Genomic DNA, 18,441 nt, shown 5'->3' on the forward strand with positions numbered 1-18,441 from the left:
TTTGTATCAAGCGCAGCAGTTTCTCGTTGGAGTCTGTTTTTGAAGCTTTTCTGTTGCAAAATTGCCACCCTTAAATCTTTTACTGAGTGGCCAGAGAGGTTGAAGTGTTCTCCTACCAGTTTTTGAATGTTATGATTCCTGATGTCAGATTTGTGTCCATTTATTCTTTTGCGTAGAGACTGTCCAGTTTGGCCAATGTACATGGCGGAGGGGCGTTGCTGGCACACGATGGCATATATCACATTGGTAGATGTGCAAGTGAATGAACCCCTGATGGTGTGGCTAATGTGATTAGGTCCTATGATGGTGTCACTTGAATAAATATGTGGACAGAGTTGGCATCGGGCTTTGTTGCAAGGATAGGTTCTTGGGTTAGTGTTTTTGTTGTGTGGTATGTGGTTGCTGGAGAGTATTTGCTTCAGGTTGGGGGGTTGTCTGTAAGTGAGGACTGGTCTGTCTCCCAAGATCTGTGAGAGTGAGGGATCATTTTTCAGGATAGGTTGTAAATCTTTGATGATGCGTTGGAGGGGTTTTAGTTGGGAGCTGAAGGTGACAGCTAGTGGCGTTCCGTTGTTTTCTTTGTTGGGCCTGTCCTGTAGGTGACTTCTGGGAACTCTTCTGGCTCTGTCAATCTGTTTTTTCACTTCAGCAGGTGGGTATTGTAGTTTTATGCTTGATAGAGATCTTGTAGGTGTTTGTCTCTGTCTGAGGGATTGGAGCAAATGTGGTTGTATCTTAGAGCTTGGCTGTAGACAATGGATTGTGTGGTGTGTCCTGGATGGAAGCTGGAGGCATGTAGGTAAGTATAGCAGTCAGTAGGTTTTCTCCTGCTGATAATAGCTCATCTTAATTAATTAGCCTCTTACAGTTTGTATGGCAACTTCCACCTTCTCTGTATGTGTATATATATATATATATCTTCTTACTATATGTTCCATTCTGTATATCCAATGAAGTGATCTTTAAAATGAATCCCTTCTGTGCTATAAACATTTGTTTTATGTCCAATGAAGTATTGGGTTTTGGTCTTCCTTTCCATTTTGAATTTATAAAAGGAATTTAAAAATTGCATTAAACGAATTAAAATCACATACCACAAATAATGAGAAGTGAACAGTCAACATGAATGGATTGCACACAGCCCACAGGCTGAAAAATTGTACATCCAAACTGTTCCACAAATGCCTATAAATAATGGTATCAGGATACAGTCACAAATGAGTAGTGGGCAAATAATAGGGCTGTATTCACTGGGTATTTTTTCCCAATGAATTACTCAACCAGCTCTGTCTATAATTTATCTTGTGCCAAGTTCTAAGGCACTGAGAACGATGGCTGTTCTGAGACCGCTGCACAATGAAGGTACAGAAACATCAGCTGAGGATGGAGCCTCCGTGCTGTATTCACGTAGTTCTTAGTGTTAAAAAGAAGACCCTTGAGGCCAAATTTTTGAGAGAGCCTATAAAACGGCTCACATAAAACCTGTGTTTGCATACAAGCTATGTGTGTATGTGGACAATTTGATTTGCAGACACAATTTTAGAGGCTCCTTTGAAATATGACCCTTTAATAATAATATCTCATTGGGTTGGGAGGGATTGAATTTACAGGAGTGCCATTTCAGTTGAAGTGGAAAGAAGTATAGTATTGCCAACCCAAACCAGTCAGAAATCACAAAGATTTTATATTCTTTTTATTTGCCTTACGTTTGTTGAACCTTTTGGGGGTTGTATTCTCAAGGTTTCTCTGCAACCATGAAGGCCAACTACTTGTTTTAAATATATATAATATGAAGGTTGAGACGCTCAGATAATCATGTCTCCAGCATCTGGGGTTTTAAGAAAAGATAAAAGTCACACGCAGTCGGCCACGGCAGCAAACGCAACGCCTGTGTGTGGGGATGTCTGTGTGTTCAGGGGATGTTTCTGTTTTCCTTTCAGACAGAATGAAGTCCTGTGGCGGGAAGTTGTATCTCTCAGGCAGAATCATTCTCAGCAACAGAAAGTGATCAACAAGGTAGTGATCAGACTAGCTCGGCTCAGATAACTGTAAAGTTGTATTGAACTGTGTTATGCAGACTATCAGATAGATGTAGTTAAGTCTCCCTATTCCTGTCCAGAGCCTACGTTATATTTTGTTCAGCCTCTATCATTGTCGTGTATGTATTTTCCCTCTTTCCTAATTGCATTGCACATGGCTCCCCTGAGTGCTAATAGGAGCTCTGCCTGAGAGGCAGAGAATTGTATCACCTTTGGCTACATCTGGTTTTACAGCCGTGCAGCCCCGGGATGGCATTGGGGAAGCTCAGACTTAGCATCTAGTTCTGTGCCCATGTACAAAGAAGAGTAAAATCCTTAAGCAGATGAATTTGTATTGCTCCTTAGTGATCACAGTGACTTTAGGACGCAATATATGTAGGGGAGTCACAGGCACTTTGAGCTGGATCCTGCTTACACTGAAATCAGGGGCAAAGCGCTCACTGGTTTCAATGGGAGGAAGATGGATCATTTATATTTCCATTTTGTATGGAGATAGTCCTCATCATTAATGCCTTGGACTATGGGTGTCAACTACAGACTTTTGGGCTTGCCCAGATTTCTCCCTAGCTCTTTGTGCAAGTCACAGTAAAATCATCACAAAGCCTGTACATGCCCTAGATTGTGCAACCCTCCCTCCCATCGGTGAGTGCTTACACACACAAGTAGCACCACTGTGGTCAGTGAGTGAGGCGGGACTCACCAAGGGGAGAAAAGGTTGCACTGCCTAGTCCTAAGCATAAGATCCTTGAGCCTGCCCCTGCTGAAGTCAATGCGAAGAACAGGAATATCACAGCTACTACAGCAATGTTATCTCCATGGATAGGCAGAGCTGTATGGTTTCTAATGGCAGTCGCTGCACTGAGGCACTGTAGTTGCGTTTTCGCTGCTCTCTTTCTTGTACTGCAAGAAACAAGCAAGCGATGGATGCAAGACATGATGCTAATACGCTGTTTGTACTTGGCCTGCTTTAAAAGTGTTACATTAGGCTTGAGTCAGCTGTCTTCTGATGAAGGATTTCTCACTACGAAAGCATTCTTGCATTATGGTTAGTGTCCTGAAATGTCGATTCTGAGCTCAATAGGGTTAAAAATCCAGCAGAAATGGCTGAGACCCCCAATCCGGGACGACCACCTGTAGGGTATTGCCTTTTAATCTGTAAATAGCCCATTACCTTATATAGAGATTGATTCTGGTCAAGCCGATCTGTGTGCATTGATGCACACGCAATTATGTGCTTATTTGCACGCATACTACCAGATATGATGGGGCTAGTTGGGGACTGTGTATGCACATGGCGAGCGAGCTAGTCCTGTTCATGTGCATCTGGCAGCGTGGATGCAAAGAAGGTGCATAATTCCACGCACAGAAACGCTACCTGGAAATCAGGCCCACGAGTTTTAAGTATGCAGATTGCTCCTAAACCTTTTCAGGCTCGGTCATTTCATACATTCTGATTCGGATGTTCCACCCCATACTAGGAAAAACTTTCTAACTCTATGGGTAGTTTCAGTTCTGGGATAGGCTTCCAAGGGAGGCTGGGGAATCCTGGTCATTGGAGCTTTTAGAGAACAGGTTTGACAAACACCTGTCAGGGATGGTCTGCTTGGTCCTACCTCAGCACGGGACCCTTCCAGCCCACCATTTCTATGATTCTATATTCTGCATGGCAGATCCCATTTCTTTGGGGTTTCGGTGAAATGGGGGAATGTACATGATAAGAAAGGTGCTCTGGAGTGTGGAATGCTGGGCCACTGCTGATTAACACCTGACTTTGATCTCCCCAACAGCTGATTCAGTTTCTGTTCGGCCAGCTCCAATCAAACCCCAGCGGCGCTGGGATAAAGAGAAAACTGTACGTACCCTTGTGTGGCGTGCACACATGCACACGGACGGATAATGCTCACACTTCATTAAAAACACCAGCTCAGCTCAGAGTGGGGTGGGAGGTCACCTGACTCAGGCACCATGGCGATAACAAATGAATGGGGCAGAACTGCTGAGTCAGACCTGCTGACAGTCCTCATTCAGTGGCCTTTAGAGAACCACCACGTCAGCTTGCTCTGACCTTTCTTTTCGTAACACAGAGTGAGCTGAAAGAGGGACAACCTAACTAACTGACGGCTTGATCCGGCTCCCTTTGAAGCCAATGGACATTTTCCCATTAAAATCAATGGGAGCAGGATTGGGCCCTAGCTAATTAAAATAATCAGTTAATTAAAATAGGGTTGCTGAACTTGGATGCATATAAAATATTTCAGGTTGCACCTAGGTTACCGATGCTGCTTCTACAACTATAATCTTAAGGGTAAATTACTGCTGTGTGGAAGTCACTGATGGCATGTACATCTCGTGGGACTTGCTCTTTATTATTGCAATAGATCCTTGGGAATAAGCATATGTTGTTAGGGTAAAATTCAGCCCTGCGCAAAGGGTCAAATTCAGGCTTTATCTTGAGGTCTTAAATGGGCCGCGTGCTGGCCCTCGGCATAGAGGTGAATTTCATTCGAAGTGCTTGGATACCACAGTGATGGGCTGAAAAGAGACTTGGCCTGATTTCACTCTAACTTAAACCAGTATAAATCTGGAATAGCTCCACCGAAGGCAGTTAAGGTACACCACTGTATCGGGGGAGTGAGTGAGAGGAGAAGCTGGTATATCAGTTCTTGGCTATGAGTGTTAGTTGAGAACTCACCCCTTGTTGAGAGCTTCTGTAACTTGCAGGTCTGTGCCCTCTGGCTCTATGTAAAGTCTGTGTAAGATGGGCCTGAGTTGTCAAGTTTGTATCCAGACCCAAACACAAACTTCTCCAAGTTCATGGGTAGGTGGATCTTGTCTTCCAGTTTGAACTCATCTCTATTTATGATCTATGGTAGCTGCAGTGACAGCATTCAGACACGAGAGGAAGCACTTCTGTGAATTAGGATGAATTGAAGTTACTAGGAAATGATATTTTCTGGCTCCTGGCAACGAGAATACCAAGCACATGGCAAGGGACTCTGCTCTCTGCTTTGCAGCTTGCTGTGGTTCTTAAATGAAAGCATCTTGTTAAAAAGGACATTGTCTTTGAATGTGTCATGGACCAGCCTGGTAGTCAGAGCCAGAGTCAAGATCCAGGAACCAGAGCCAAGGATCAGGACCCAAGAGTCCAGAACCAAGGTGGGGAGCAGAGCAGGGGCAAGGCAGCCATAGGACTCAGAACAAAGCAGGAACAGTGGTGGAGCAAGCTGGGCACAAGGCAGGCACAGGAATGATTGCAGATGTAGGCATAAGCCTTGGACAGCCGCTGCCCGAGTGCTACCGCTGGGCTTAAGAGCAGTCCTGGCAATGCAGCTCAGCCACTCGGGGGATCTGGCCGATTAAGGGTTCGAGCTGCAGTTAGCTAGTGGTAAGGTCATGAAGTCTGTCTAAGAAGTACTAACATATTGAGCCCTGAGGTAAGCACTCTCTGCCTGCTTCTATGTTGTATGCAGCATTGTGTTAGGCATGTTGGTTCCAGGATATTAGAGGGACAAGATGGGTGAGGTAATGTCTTTTATTGGACCGACTTCTATTGGTGAGAGAGACGCTTTCGAACTTGCACAGAGCTCTTCTTCGGGACTGGGAAGCTAATTGGTATTCTACACCAAGCCTAGGCAAAGCACAGAGGCTGCAGTGTTATTGAAGTCAGGCACTGACCATAACCTCTAGAAGATGGTAGTCCTCTCTGGTTTGAACATAATTTTACTTACAAAACTTACGAAGTTTAGATGGTGCATGGAAATACACAAAGATAAAGACACACTTGTTTTTGCTAGATGTAATGGGTATAACCCTATAGGCCTCCTGTGTTTCCGAGCTCTAGTTGACTAACCAAGCAGCTGATCTAGGAGAACTAGAGCCAATTTCTCTTTAAAACAAGAAAATGAGAGGAAGAAGCCAGGCAAGTGTTGGGTTTTACTGTTTGTTTGTTTGTTTTGTTTTAAATGTTAGCAATGAGGAGGAAACTCAATGAAAAGAGGATGCAGAAAGAATGGGCTAACCTATAAAGTTAGACCTATAGGTCAGTTCATTGTTAGGAGGATTTGTAACCCCTTGCAAGCTCAGCTATCTGCCATTCAGCATCAGGTTCTGGTTTTCAAGGAGATTAATATGCTTGGCTGCTTTTTAAAAAATAACATGCTAAGGGTTCCTGAAATAGTCAGTTTCCTGTACGCCAATTCAAAACATTCCCCATTGTTCTTTCCAGAGTAAAACAACTGGACTCCACCTAAGAAATCTCTCCACTTGGACTTCCAGCTGCCCATTGGCCTTTTTCTCATTTATTATTTGTTACTATTATCAAGCACTGACAATGTGGTCAACACCATATAAGACAGAACAAAGACATTCCCTGTCCCATGGCAGTTGCAATCTAAAGAAAGGCACAGAGGCTGTTAGGGGAGGAAGGATGGATGGCCTTGTTGTTAGGGTAGTCGACAGGGACTTGGTTCCTAGCTCTGCCACAAACATCCTGTGTGGCCTTAAGTAAGTTACTTAATTTCTCTGTGGCTCAGTTCCCCATCTGCAAAATGTGGGTAATACTTCCCTATTTCACAGTGGTAATGTAAGGCTAAATCAGTGTGAGGTGCTCAAGTACTATGGTGATGAAGGCTATATCTTAGTACCCAAGAGAGATCAATTATGGCCAAAATTTTCAAAAGCGTCTAGTGGTTTTAGTTGCCTCAGTTTTCAAGGTCCCAGCCTGAGACCCCTTAAAGGGACCTGATTTTCAGATGATGGGGGCTCAGCACTTTGTACTAATCAAGCCCTGTTAAGGTATTTCATTTCCCCCACTCCTTGCAAAATTGAGATATCCATAATCACTTGTCACTTTTTAAATAATTCCTGAGTGTCATCAGGACTCAGGGGCCTAGGTACTGTACATCATATAGAATGGAAGCTTAACTGAGGATGGGGGAACAGCAATTGGCATTAACCCCCAGTCCTCCAAAATTAAGCTTGCGGTTTATCTGGAAAGTTGCATTCCTGTGTATTCTATTCATTTTCTCTATTCCATTCATTAATAAATACCTTATTTCTGATCAGCCTTCCACCTTTCTGGTGAAATGTGTATGTAATACACAGTAAAATTTAGACTCCAGTCTAACTGAGCTGAAATTTGGTTTATTTAAATACTTGGGCATTGAGTTATGTTGCATGTCTGGGCAGAATGGGGATGAAACTGCAAAACGGAGCACAGAATGTAGAAGAGACAACTGGATCAAATAGGCAAATTGCAGAAATTCACACAAAGTTGAAATGGAGAAAAGATTTTCTTTTCAAACTTCTGGTGAGAAGGTGAAAGCTGCTATTGGGAAGGTCTCCACTGGATGATTGGGTCTCACTGGAACCTGGTAGCTTGACAGGGCTTTCACTAAGAATGAACTTCCCTTTAATAGTATGGCTGAGGTAATAGGTTTTCTCTAGTATTAGTCATATAACCCCTCCCAGCGCTTAATTTGAATTATTAAAAGCATAAATATTGCAGCCTGTGCAAAGGAAAATCAATGGGATGGATGGTTTGGTGGTTCAAGCCCCAGGTTTGAAGTACTGTACTTAGACCTCTGTGGAACTGCAACTTCTAATCTTGGTAGGGGTGTTTCAGATTTTCTGTCTTCTGTGGGCTATAAATAGAGTTCTGAGTCATGAGTCATTTACCCTGTGTGGATCTTTCAGTTAAGACCTGGAAAACCAAGGTCCTGTGTCCTCTGCATGGACATGAAAGGTCCTGTGTGCTTGGTGATCTATCCAAAGCTGCTATTACACTGTATCTTTTCACTTTACCGTCCATGATACAAGACAGGAAACAACCTGACAGCAGAAGAAAATAAGACACGCACATTGAGAAGCTTCATGCTGACGCCAACCACTGATTCAGATGTTTCTTGCACTCATACTTAGGTGGCAGACAGTTAAGACAAGGCTGAGATAAAATATCTTTTCTCCTTCTTCCCTACAGACCTCTGATGCTAGATGATGGAAGCTCAGTGCCACAAGTGTCCAAGTTCAGCCGAAATTTGTCTGTGGACCCTCTTCATGATTCCTATTTCATTCAGTCGGTAGGTTCGCTTTCAAACACGGACACTGGCTTCATTCCTTCTTTTTGCCATGGTGTCGTTGTGAGAAAGGTGACATTTCTGTGCATGAATATTAGCCCAGGTAACTTTTTTAAATGAGAGTAAATGTTCAAAAGTGACCCAATGTGGCAAAAATGCATTGCGGAGAGAGAGATTTGCAAAGTTACATTTTATTTATCTGAATATTCACTATGCCGCAGTGAAAGAGGGCCCATCCTGCTCTCTGGCTGCCCTTTCCTGCTGTTCCCTGACTGGATGAAAGTGTGAAGAGGCTCTGGCTGGAGTACGGGAGAGAGATTCTGGATGCTATTTCCTGGTTACTACTCACAGGCTCATGTGATCAGGGAGGGAGAGACAGCTGGAGCACAACCCGGTGTCATTCTAGCCAGGTCTTTGGCCATGGGTAGCCTGGGGGGACTATGTTCTGGGCTACATCTATGGTAAGAGTCCTCCCAGCTGGAATCTTTCCGTAATAACCTGGGGTGCCACCTAAATGACTAAGGAGCACAAGTCCCAAAATGCCACCTCTGGACTCTGAGTATGAAGATCCCACCTAAAACGGCCCTGCATATAGACATGCAGCCCATACCCTCTTCCTAGCTCTCCAAGCCAGGAGAAGTTCAGAGAGCAGCTAGAAACAGAGGCCTCCTGGCCAGATGAGACAACAACAGCCCTGCATAATCCATAGCCTCATAACTCCTGTGATTGCTTTGGTTACCCTGCCCACCGCAGAACAGATGCCATTTGTTTAAACAAGGTGAATTCCCAGGCACTGGGTGCTGTAAGCAAAGACTATATGTAACTGGAGAGGGAAAGTGTTATGCTGAGTTGTTGGGACATAAAGATAAGGTCCTGGTTGCTTGCGGTGATTTAAAGGTCTCGTGGATCATAGAATCATAGAATCATAGAATATCAGGGTTGGAAGGGACCCCAGAAGGTCATCTAGTCCAACCCCCTGCTCGAAGCAGGACCAATTCCCAGTTAAATCATCCCAGCCAGGACTTTGTCAAGCCTGACCTTAAAAACCTCTAAGGAAGGAGATTCTACCACCTCCCTAGGTAACGCATTCCAGTGTTTCACCACCCTCTTAGTGAAAAAGTTTTTCCTAATATCCAATCTAAACCTCCCCCACTGCAACTTGAGACCATTACTCCTCGTTCTGTCATCTGCTACCATTGAGAACAGTCTAGAGCCATCCTCTTTGGAACCCCCTTTCAGGTAGTTGAAAGCAGCTATCAAATCCCCCCTCATTCTTCTCTTCTGCAGGCTAAACAATCCCAGCTCCCTCAGCCTCTCCTCATAACTCATGTGTTCCAGTCCCCTAATCATTTTTGTTGCCCTTCGCTGGACTCTCTCCAATTTATCCACATCCTTCTTGTAGTGTGGGGCCCAAAACTGGACACAGTACTCCAGATGAGGCCTCACCAATGTCGAATAGAGGGGAACGATCACGTCCCTCGATCTGCTCGCTATGCCCCTACTTATACATCCCAAAATGCCATTGGCCTTCTTGGCAACAAGGGCACACTGCTGACTCATATCCAGCTTCTCGTCCACTGTCACCCCTAGGTCCTTTTCTGCAGAACTGCTGCCTAGCCATTCGGTCCCTAGTCTGTATCCTTCAACCAAGGGGAAGTTAAGGGGTCTTGGAAAATTTAAATGTGGCTAATCCCATTCTGCCTACATTAAAATCCCTCTGGAGCGGCCATTCCAATTGGCATAGTTATTTTATAGGTATATTGTAGTAGGCCTCTGGGTGGGGGATGGGTTTGAGGTGATTATGATGCTGTGTGCACTTTCCTTGTGTGAGTAGTTCCACCAGCTACCTCATTGACTGCAAGAGAATTGCTCCCATGAGTGACAGAAGCAGGGATTTGCCCACAGGGCCCAATCCTGTAAACTCTTACTACCAAAGATGTAGTTCCATTGAATTCAATGGGACTATGCCCAGTAGGAGGGACTATATTTTGCCAATTAGCTACCGCCCCCTGTAGGAGTGGTGTAGCTGCACCACCTCAGGGGATGGTCCAGGAGATCGAATGCCCCATTCTGTCCCAAGCTGCTGGGTTCAACTAGGCAATGTGTGGCAATGCAAGGAGTTTGGTGGAGATGATCCAGAATCTCTGTTACAAGCTTGCTGAGCCAATGTATAACTGACATAACGAACTTCTTTAATTCTTCTTGGTGTATCACAAACTGATCCTTTTGTATTTTCTTTTGCAGCCATCTACAGAACCTGCCTCATGCTTAACCAGTCCTGCTATTGCTGGAGGGCCAGTCATATCGGATGTTACTGAAGCATCATCACCGAATGTCATGTCGCTTCAATCTCCTCCAGAGGGTAACAGGTAAAGAACGTTATTGTGATCGTAAACTAAGGGTGCGTCTGTACTTTGGGCTCTGGGTGTAATTCCTAGCTCAGGGAGACATACCCACACTAGCTAGTGTGCTAAAAATAGTCTAGCCATGGCAGCACGAGTGGTAGGATGGGGTAGCTGCCTCAACTACATACCCATCCAAGACACTAGGCACATACTCGGGTGGCTAGCCCCTCTCACCACTCTCACTACTGCAGCTGCACTCTCTTTTTAGCGCACCAGCTCCATGAAAGCTAGAGTGGGTATGTCTCCTTGAGCTGAGCATTACATACCTAGCTCAAAATATAGAGACACCCTTAGAGATCTGTGCAAGGATGCAAATAACTACATCGGAATATTGTCTAGGATTAATTCTCCTATGGTGTCTTCATCTCAGTCTATACTACATGCCTCACATATTTAAAAAGTGGCTGTGTATTTTATCTGGTTTGCAACATGCCATATGTGGGAAATTTTAAAAAACAGGTTGTGACCCTGAATGCACACACATTGCAATAATCAGTCATAGGTTTTGTGCTGGGAGCTACCAAACACTTCCTTGAAAAGTTATCCAGAACATTTTACTGATACTTTCTCCTTAAGAAAATGGAAGTCTCAGTCTTAATCAGAGAGTAAGATATCTGGATTTGTTGGTTCTATTTTGAGACAGAGTGAAAAAGAAAGCGAGAGCTTCTATTTGGTTTTGATGAGGAAGAACTTAAATGAGGAAGAACTAAATTGAACATCATCCTTAATATCAGAAAATAGAGAAGACTGCCATAAGTGCTCTTGAACTTTTAGGTCAATTTGCAAAGATTCCAGAAAGTTACAGCATTCAAATACACAGAGATATTTCCGAGTTAGGCTATATGGCTATCTCTTCCTATTGTCCATTTTAGATATTCAGAGGCTTTAGAGTTACCGTGACGAAATATGCTATAGTTACATCCATGCAAACTGAATGGAGTGATGTAATCAATGTAATCAATCTCCCTAGCTAATAGACAAGACTCTCTAGAAAAGATGCTGATTGAAACTGTGCTATCCCTAAAATTAGTTAGAAGCATATTAAGTGCTCCAGGTAGGATCTGCTCCCTAAAATCAGTTTTTGGTATATAACAATGCTGCTTATTCTTGAGTGCCATCTACTGGCACTTTATCTATTAATAAACTATCTACATATATAGAGACAGCTTTTGTAGAGAAGTCTCATAATAAGACAGAGACATAATGAATACATGATGATGTGGCGCATGATAACTATTTTATCAGCAGGAGCTTCTGGTGGGTGCTCACCATTCATGAGTTCTGCAGACGATCCCAAATTTGTACTGATGACTCCTTTGTAACATCCCACCCCATCACATGTGTTGTCCATGCCAGATGTGTTACAGCAGCAGCTTGTGGAGTCTGATCACTTTTTATCATTGTTCAATTTTGTATCCCTCTGCCTGTAGAGCTAGTTGCCTTAGTTACTTTCTGAGTCCAGCTGTGCAGGGCTTATAAAAAACTTCTAAAAATGGCACATAGCAGTTTTTTACTCATAAAAATTTCACTATTTGGAAGTCTAATGGCTTATATCCTTTAAGGGCTAGAATTGAAGGCTGGTCCCATTGGAAAAGGGGAAATCTTCCATTCCCTATGGGATAATGCTTCTGCCTGAGACTTTCAAGGCAGCTATGGGATTTGGATGACCTAGTGGGAATTTTAATGAGAATGGATGTCTCAATCCTATAGTCAGTTTTGAAAACCTACACCTCCGTTTCTAATCCTGCAGGGCCACAAGATAATGAACAGAGCCACTTTTACTGATAGAACATCTGTCTCCGGGCTGTGTCCGAATCTTGCCCACATCCTGGGCCTCAGACGGGGTTAGACTGGAGGAAGTTACACAGTAGGAAAGAAAAGAGGGAAATATTAAAACAGGGCTACTGTTTGAAGCTTCACAGGGGGTTGGAATGTTAGACTGAGTGCTGAGGATATGGATTAGTGGGCAGAGTGCAGGTGAGGTGGTCCAAACAGCTTGATAAATAGATGTACCATATGGATGCCACCTTCTCCACATATGTAAGATACCTGATGGGACATATTCACCTCTGGCGTAACTCTGTTGAAGTGAATGGAGTTATGCCAGCAAAACATTTGGCCCAATAATTATTATAATTAATAACAACCTTAATGCGGGACACTCCCTGGATATTAATGACCCACTGGTGTTAATGACCCTCTCGTGCACCTTGAGCCAAGAATTCTTTCTAGCTGGTCCTACATCTCCAGGAAATGTGGTGCACCTTGATCACGCTTGCTTGTAGGTAACATGCAATGTCAGCAGCATTCCAGATGGGAGGTTAACACAGTATCAATAACGCAGCAGGCTCCAGCATAATCCAGGATTCCTTTAATCCATTTAGTGGTGTGGTCTCAGTGTCTGAGACAGAACTGAAATGTAAAACACACAGTCTCACAGAATGAGCCGCATAGCCAGGGTGGCAGCACTGGTCAGGACCACCAGGGTGGATGCCCTGTAGTATTTCCCACATGTGTATGAGGTTAAATGAAATGTCAATGCCCTTCCCTTGATCTGACAGTTGAAATCTAAGACTCCCCAGTTGGTGTTTTCCTTCTGGCACAGCACGTGTCGCATGTGGTTGTGCCTTTGACAGCTCTTGCTGATTAAAAGAGGCCACCCCATTTGCTCCTGGCAGAGGAAATAAGAAGAGCCATGTGCATGCACAAGAAGGAAAAATCTCTGAGAAAAGCCGGTCCTTATGCCGAAGCCCACTAAAGTCAATGGGAGTCTTTCCGCTGACTTTCACTGGGCTCAAAATTAAAATATTAAACTTGGGTGTAAACAGAGTTCATGTGTCCACAATGGGGGATAAACACTGCATGGCAGTTGGATCAAAAGCAGAAACAGCCCCTTTGCCAGTACTGCCCTTCCCATTCATGCAAATAGCAAAGTCCTTGGTGCACATATGTGTGAGTGTGGTGCTGAAACTTTTCTTTGGTTCAGGAAAAAATGCCACATGCTGATCAAGGAAGAACCAGTTAGCCCTGGAGTGAAAGCCACAGCTGAGCCAGATGTCTCTCTGCCTGGCTGTAGTGCGTGTGCTGAACCCCCTGTGTTACCAGTTGCAATGGTTCAGTCTGTTTTAGAAGGCAAAGGGAGCTGCGGGGCGCCACAGTCTGCAAGTTCACAGCAACCCGAAAGAAGAGGCAGAAGGGCACCTCTAGACAGGTGAGGGGAGGACAGCAGCTATGCACATCCAACTACATTGCACATGAGGGTTGCCACCTGTCCAGGTTTTCCCAGGATTGTCCTGGGAGAACTGTAAGGCAGCTCAGTACACGCTGCCAGCTGTCCAGGCTCAGGATTATCCCAGGTGTCCTGTTTTTTTGTAGCTCGGAGGTGGCAACCCAATGACACAGAATGGCTTGTGGCTAATAACATCTGTAGTGATGCAAGTTCCATGCTGGAAAGGGCCTAAGGGCCAGCATATATTGCTGAAACCGGTGGAACATGACACTGGCTGCACACAGCATGCTGAGCCCCTTGTATCCTCTTGTGTCATATGAGGGAATAGATCTGGTAAGAGATGACAAGAAACCTCCATCAGACACAGGTTTAGATCACGGGAAGAATGTTTCATTAGCAAAGAGCTGCCAGTTACGTCGTCCTCCTTTTTTCTCCCTTCTCCAGCTCTGTGAACTCATGTGGGTTCTTCCTCCTTCAGTTTGCATTCCTTTCATCGCCTCATCTGTCACCTTCCTGATGGCTGGGCACATCTCTCCATGCTCAGGGAAAAAAGTCAATGCTCACAAGTCAATAATTGATCCAATCCTCCGTCATTATTGAGGTTATTCTTTTGGATACCGTGCACTCAGCCCATGTGTTTTTGGGAAGATAACTTCATCCACTGACTCTTGCCTCAGAGTGTGTTTGTGGGTAGCCACAAGACAGACTGAGTGTTTTAATTCCTTCCCATCTTTGACTTTGGGTAGAAAGCTGGCTAGATTGTCGGGCTCAACGGGTAGTGATCAATGGCTCCATGTCTAGTTGGCAGCCGGTATCAAGTGGAGTGCCCCAAGGGTCGGTCCTGGGGCCGGTTTTATTCAATATCTTCATAAATGATCTGGAGGATGGTGTGGATTGCACTCTCAGCAAATTTGCGGATGATACTAAACTGGGAGGAGTGGTAGATACGCTGGAGGGGAGGGATAGGATACAGAAGGACCTAGACCAATTGGAAGATTGGGCCAAAAGGAATCTGATGAGGTTCAATAAGGATAAGTGCAGGGTCCTGCACTTAGGACGGAAGAACCCAATGCACAGCTACAGACTAGGGACCGAATAGTTAGGCAGCAGTTCTGCGGAAAAGGACCTAGGGGTGACAGTGGACGAGAAGCTGGATATGAGTCAGCAGTGTGCCCTTGTTGCCAAGAAGGCCAATGGCATTTTGGGATGTATAAGTAGGGGCATAGCGAGCAGATCGAGGGACGTGATCGTTCCCCTCTATTCGACATTGGTGAGGCCTCATCTGGAGTACTGTGTCCAGTTTTGGGCCCCACACTTCAAGAAGGATGTGGATAAATTGGAGAGAGTCCAGCGAAGGGCAACAAAAATGATTAGGGGACTGGAACACATGAGTTATGAGGAGAGGCTGAGGGAGCTGGGATTGTTTAGCCTGCAGAAGAGAAGAATGAGGGGGGATTTGATAGCTGCTTTCAACTACCTGAAAGGGGGTTCCAAAGAGGATGGCTCTAGACTGTTCTCAATGGTAGCAGATGACAGAACGAGGAGTAATGGTCTCAAGTTGCAGTGGGGGAGGTTTAGATTGGATATTAGGAAAAACTTTTTCACTAAGAGGGTGGTGAAACACTGGAATGCGTTACCTAGGGAGGTGGTAGAATCTCCTTCCTTAGAGGTTTTTAAGGTCAGGCTTGACAAAGCCCTGGCTGGGATGATTTAACTGGGAATTGGTCCTGCTTTGAGCAGGGGGTTGGACTAGATGACCTTCTGGGGTCCCTTCCAACCCTGATATTCTATGATTCTATGACTAAAGCTCAAGCCTCATGCAAGGGACCAAAGATTTATTCATTGGTCTTTTATCCTTTATTAGGAAGAGATTATTAAAATCGAGGCACTGTTACTCAAAAGTAGTTTTTACATTATAAATAACTGGGTTTTGAAACACATTTTGAAACAATTAAGTGACAAGCCAAATTGTTAATGGGGATGGAGAAGAAAGAGCTGTGTGTTAATGAACCCAAGAGGTCCAGGTATAGAGGAATGCAGTTCTGTTCCTGAACTCTGAAGGATCATTGAGAATCTTGGAGTCATTGCAGATAAATATACTAGGACCCGTAAGATATACAGTGACTGGCGCCCTGCTGAAAGGGCATTAGCACAACTCTTCCTGGCTCAGCCAGAGGGGACATCCTGCGTAGCTCCCTTCAGAGAGCTGCTGTATATGGTCCATAAGGGTCTCTGGCTTGAATCTCAGCTGCAAGGATGATATGGCAGTAAACACACAGCATGTTCAACCAGCAGAAGGAGAACTGCCCTGGCTGTCACATCTGACCACCACAAAGTAGACAGAGCAGAAAGAAATTAACAGAAAGGAGCAGGGGTTTTGAGTGAATCTGAGAAGACTTGGGCAACCCCAGTGAAGAAAGTTCTTACCACATGTTGGGCTGAATGAAAATTCTCATGGGAAAGGGGAAGAGAGAAGGTTAAGTGAATCCCGGTTATAACTCGCTGACTTCAGTGGAGCCTCAGAGAGGGGAATCTGACCCACTGTTGCAAACAAGGGTCTACATAAAATCTGATACCTCTGAGGACGCTCACCCTTTCCTTGTATTGAACACATTTTAATACATCCTGTCAACTCTGTAGCTCCTCTTAATGTATAGTCCCAGATTCTGCCCTCCGATAAGGCTTCCATTTGAGATTACATTAGCCACCAATATAAATTCAAGGTTAGAATTTGGCTCAGAATGTCTTCAGTGAAGATGTTTACCCTCTTAAATATCCGTAAAGATTGTAGTATAACTCCACTCCTCAGACCCTAATGATTCATGAGTCTACTCTACAATGTAGACACAATGTACAATGGAGACATTTTAGAGACAGAACTATCCTATCATTTCTCTCTCTTCTTTTGACTGCCACAAAGTGTGTACCTAAGCTAATTATGCCATTTGGCCTATGTGCTTTCTTGTCATGTAGAATGTCCCCTTATTTCAACTCTCTACTGGAATTTTGTTTCCTCTTGGAATCTGTTTGGTTCATTTTCCCTCTAATTAGAATATATTGCAGCTTATTTGTCTTCCCTTTTATATGGTATACTCACCGCACACTAACACAAACTCATAATTCGGGCTGTTTTTTCAAAGGTGACCATATAAGGGTTCGGGCATTTGTTTATGGTGGCACCCATGGAAATCTCGTTTATGGCACCTGCTGACAGAGCAGGAATGGCTGCAACCCTGGACCTTTCTGTATGGTCTCTTATGGAAAAGTCCAGTAGAATTTAACAGAAAATGCGGGGGAAAGAGCACAATTTTATAGAATTTAATAGAAAATCAAATCCCTGCTATAGAATTCTACAGGATAATTAAAAATGTCTATAATAAGAACTCTTTTTCTTTTATGTGTTGTAGGTTTGTGGTTTCTCTAGAACCCTGTTGATTTTAAACCCTATTGTATTCTACAGAACTTTTGCATAAGGGTTAATAATAATTCATCAGCTATATTATTATTCTTACAAATCCTGTTTATTGGTGCCTGAGAGCTGACCGAGAATGGGGCTCAATTATGGTAGGTACTGTTCAAACACAGATGGTCTCTGCCCTGAAGAGCTTACTATCTAAACAGACAAGACAGACACACACGGTGGGGGAAGGAGAAGAAGACACCAGCAGAGTGAACAATGTGATGGTAGCAAAAGTCATGTAAATGCAATGAGTTTTTTGGAGGGAGGGGATAATTAGGAGGGGGATCAGCTAAAGAGAAAGAGAAGGGAGGATGGGGCAGGGAAGGAGAAGATAGGAGGGCAGGTGTGGAGTGAAGCAGTCCCTGATTTTGGCTGCTGTTTACGATTCCCTCTCTAGCTGGGTGTCACTCTCTGTTGGCTTGTACAACTCTTTCTACAATGAGCTCTTTCCCTTAATGCCATTTAGTCACAGGAGTTCAAACTTCTTGGATCAGATTAACTGAGCCTGGTATAGAAATGTGTGCACTGTACTGACTTCAGATCTAGAGGGGATCCATTTAGGGGGCGGGAGGGAGAGAGGTATAACCACATGCTTCTCCCTCGGAATTTCCTCCAAGGAGGGTAGCTTTAATTCTGCCAGAGACACCATAGGAGCCCAGTCTTTGGGAGCTAGGGAGAGGATGTGACCAAATATATTCCCAGATACATGGGCCCTTTAGAAGGCGTACAGCAGGCTCCGCTGCTTAGTGTCACAGTAGCCTTATCCCCATTCTGGTGGGTTGTGCTCCTGGGGTTAGTCCATAAAAGCTGGTGTAACCTAGGGCTGAGCATGGCCCATAGGGTTGCCAGGTAAAATTTGGGCATATGCTTTACCTTGGGAAGTTTAATAAATTGTATTTTCAATATAAACGTGTATATTTCATATTGATGACACATTTTCCTTTTCTCTTTCCTCAGAACAGAAATTTCTGACCCCGTGGATGGTACTGATTTGAGTTTAGAGGGCCTGCAGGTGCTGCTGAGGAGCCAGCAGTATAATCTGGAACCAGCCAGCGTTTTGGATGTGAGTGTTAAGAGCACACTTTTGAATGTGACAGTCACTTTGATTGTTCCTAGAAAAACTGTGAACAATGTAGCATATTCTTGTGCACCATCTACTGGCGCCTTATCTATTAACATATATACAGACATCGCCTCTGTAGAGTACTCGCGTAGCAGCGAGTTTGAGCAGCTT

At 44.2% G+C, this 18,441-nt stretch overlaps 1 protein-coding gene across 1 annotated transcript in view; it reads left to right on the top strand.

The window, feature by feature from the left end:
- The window catches only part of HSF4 (heat shock transcription factor 4), a 32,997-nt gene that overhangs the window by 8,888 nt on the left and 5,668 nt on the right, over positions 1–18,441 (top strand). The window contains exons 5-10 of the mRNA XM_073307503.1: positions 1,941–2,016; positions 3,827–3,891; positions 8,017–8,116; positions 10,358–10,482; positions 13,505–13,729; positions 18,165–18,270. Of these exons, the coding sequence (XP_073163604.1) occupies positions 1,941–2,016; positions 3,827–3,891; positions 8,017–8,116; positions 10,358–10,482; positions 13,505–13,729; positions 18,165–18,270 (697 nt within the window). The remainder of the gene's footprint in view (positions 1–1,940; positions 2,017–3,826; positions 3,892–8,016; positions 8,117–10,357; positions 10,483–13,504; positions 13,730–18,164; positions 18,271–18,441) is intronic.

This window comes from Lepidochelys kempii, chromosome 12 (genome assembly GCF_965140265.1).
Source record: "Lepidochelys kempii isolate rLepKem1 chromosome 12, rLepKem1.hap2, whole genome shotgun sequence".
NCBI classification, from domain to species: domain Eukaryota; kingdom Metazoa; phylum Chordata; order Testudines; family Cheloniidae; genus Lepidochelys; species Lepidochelys kempii.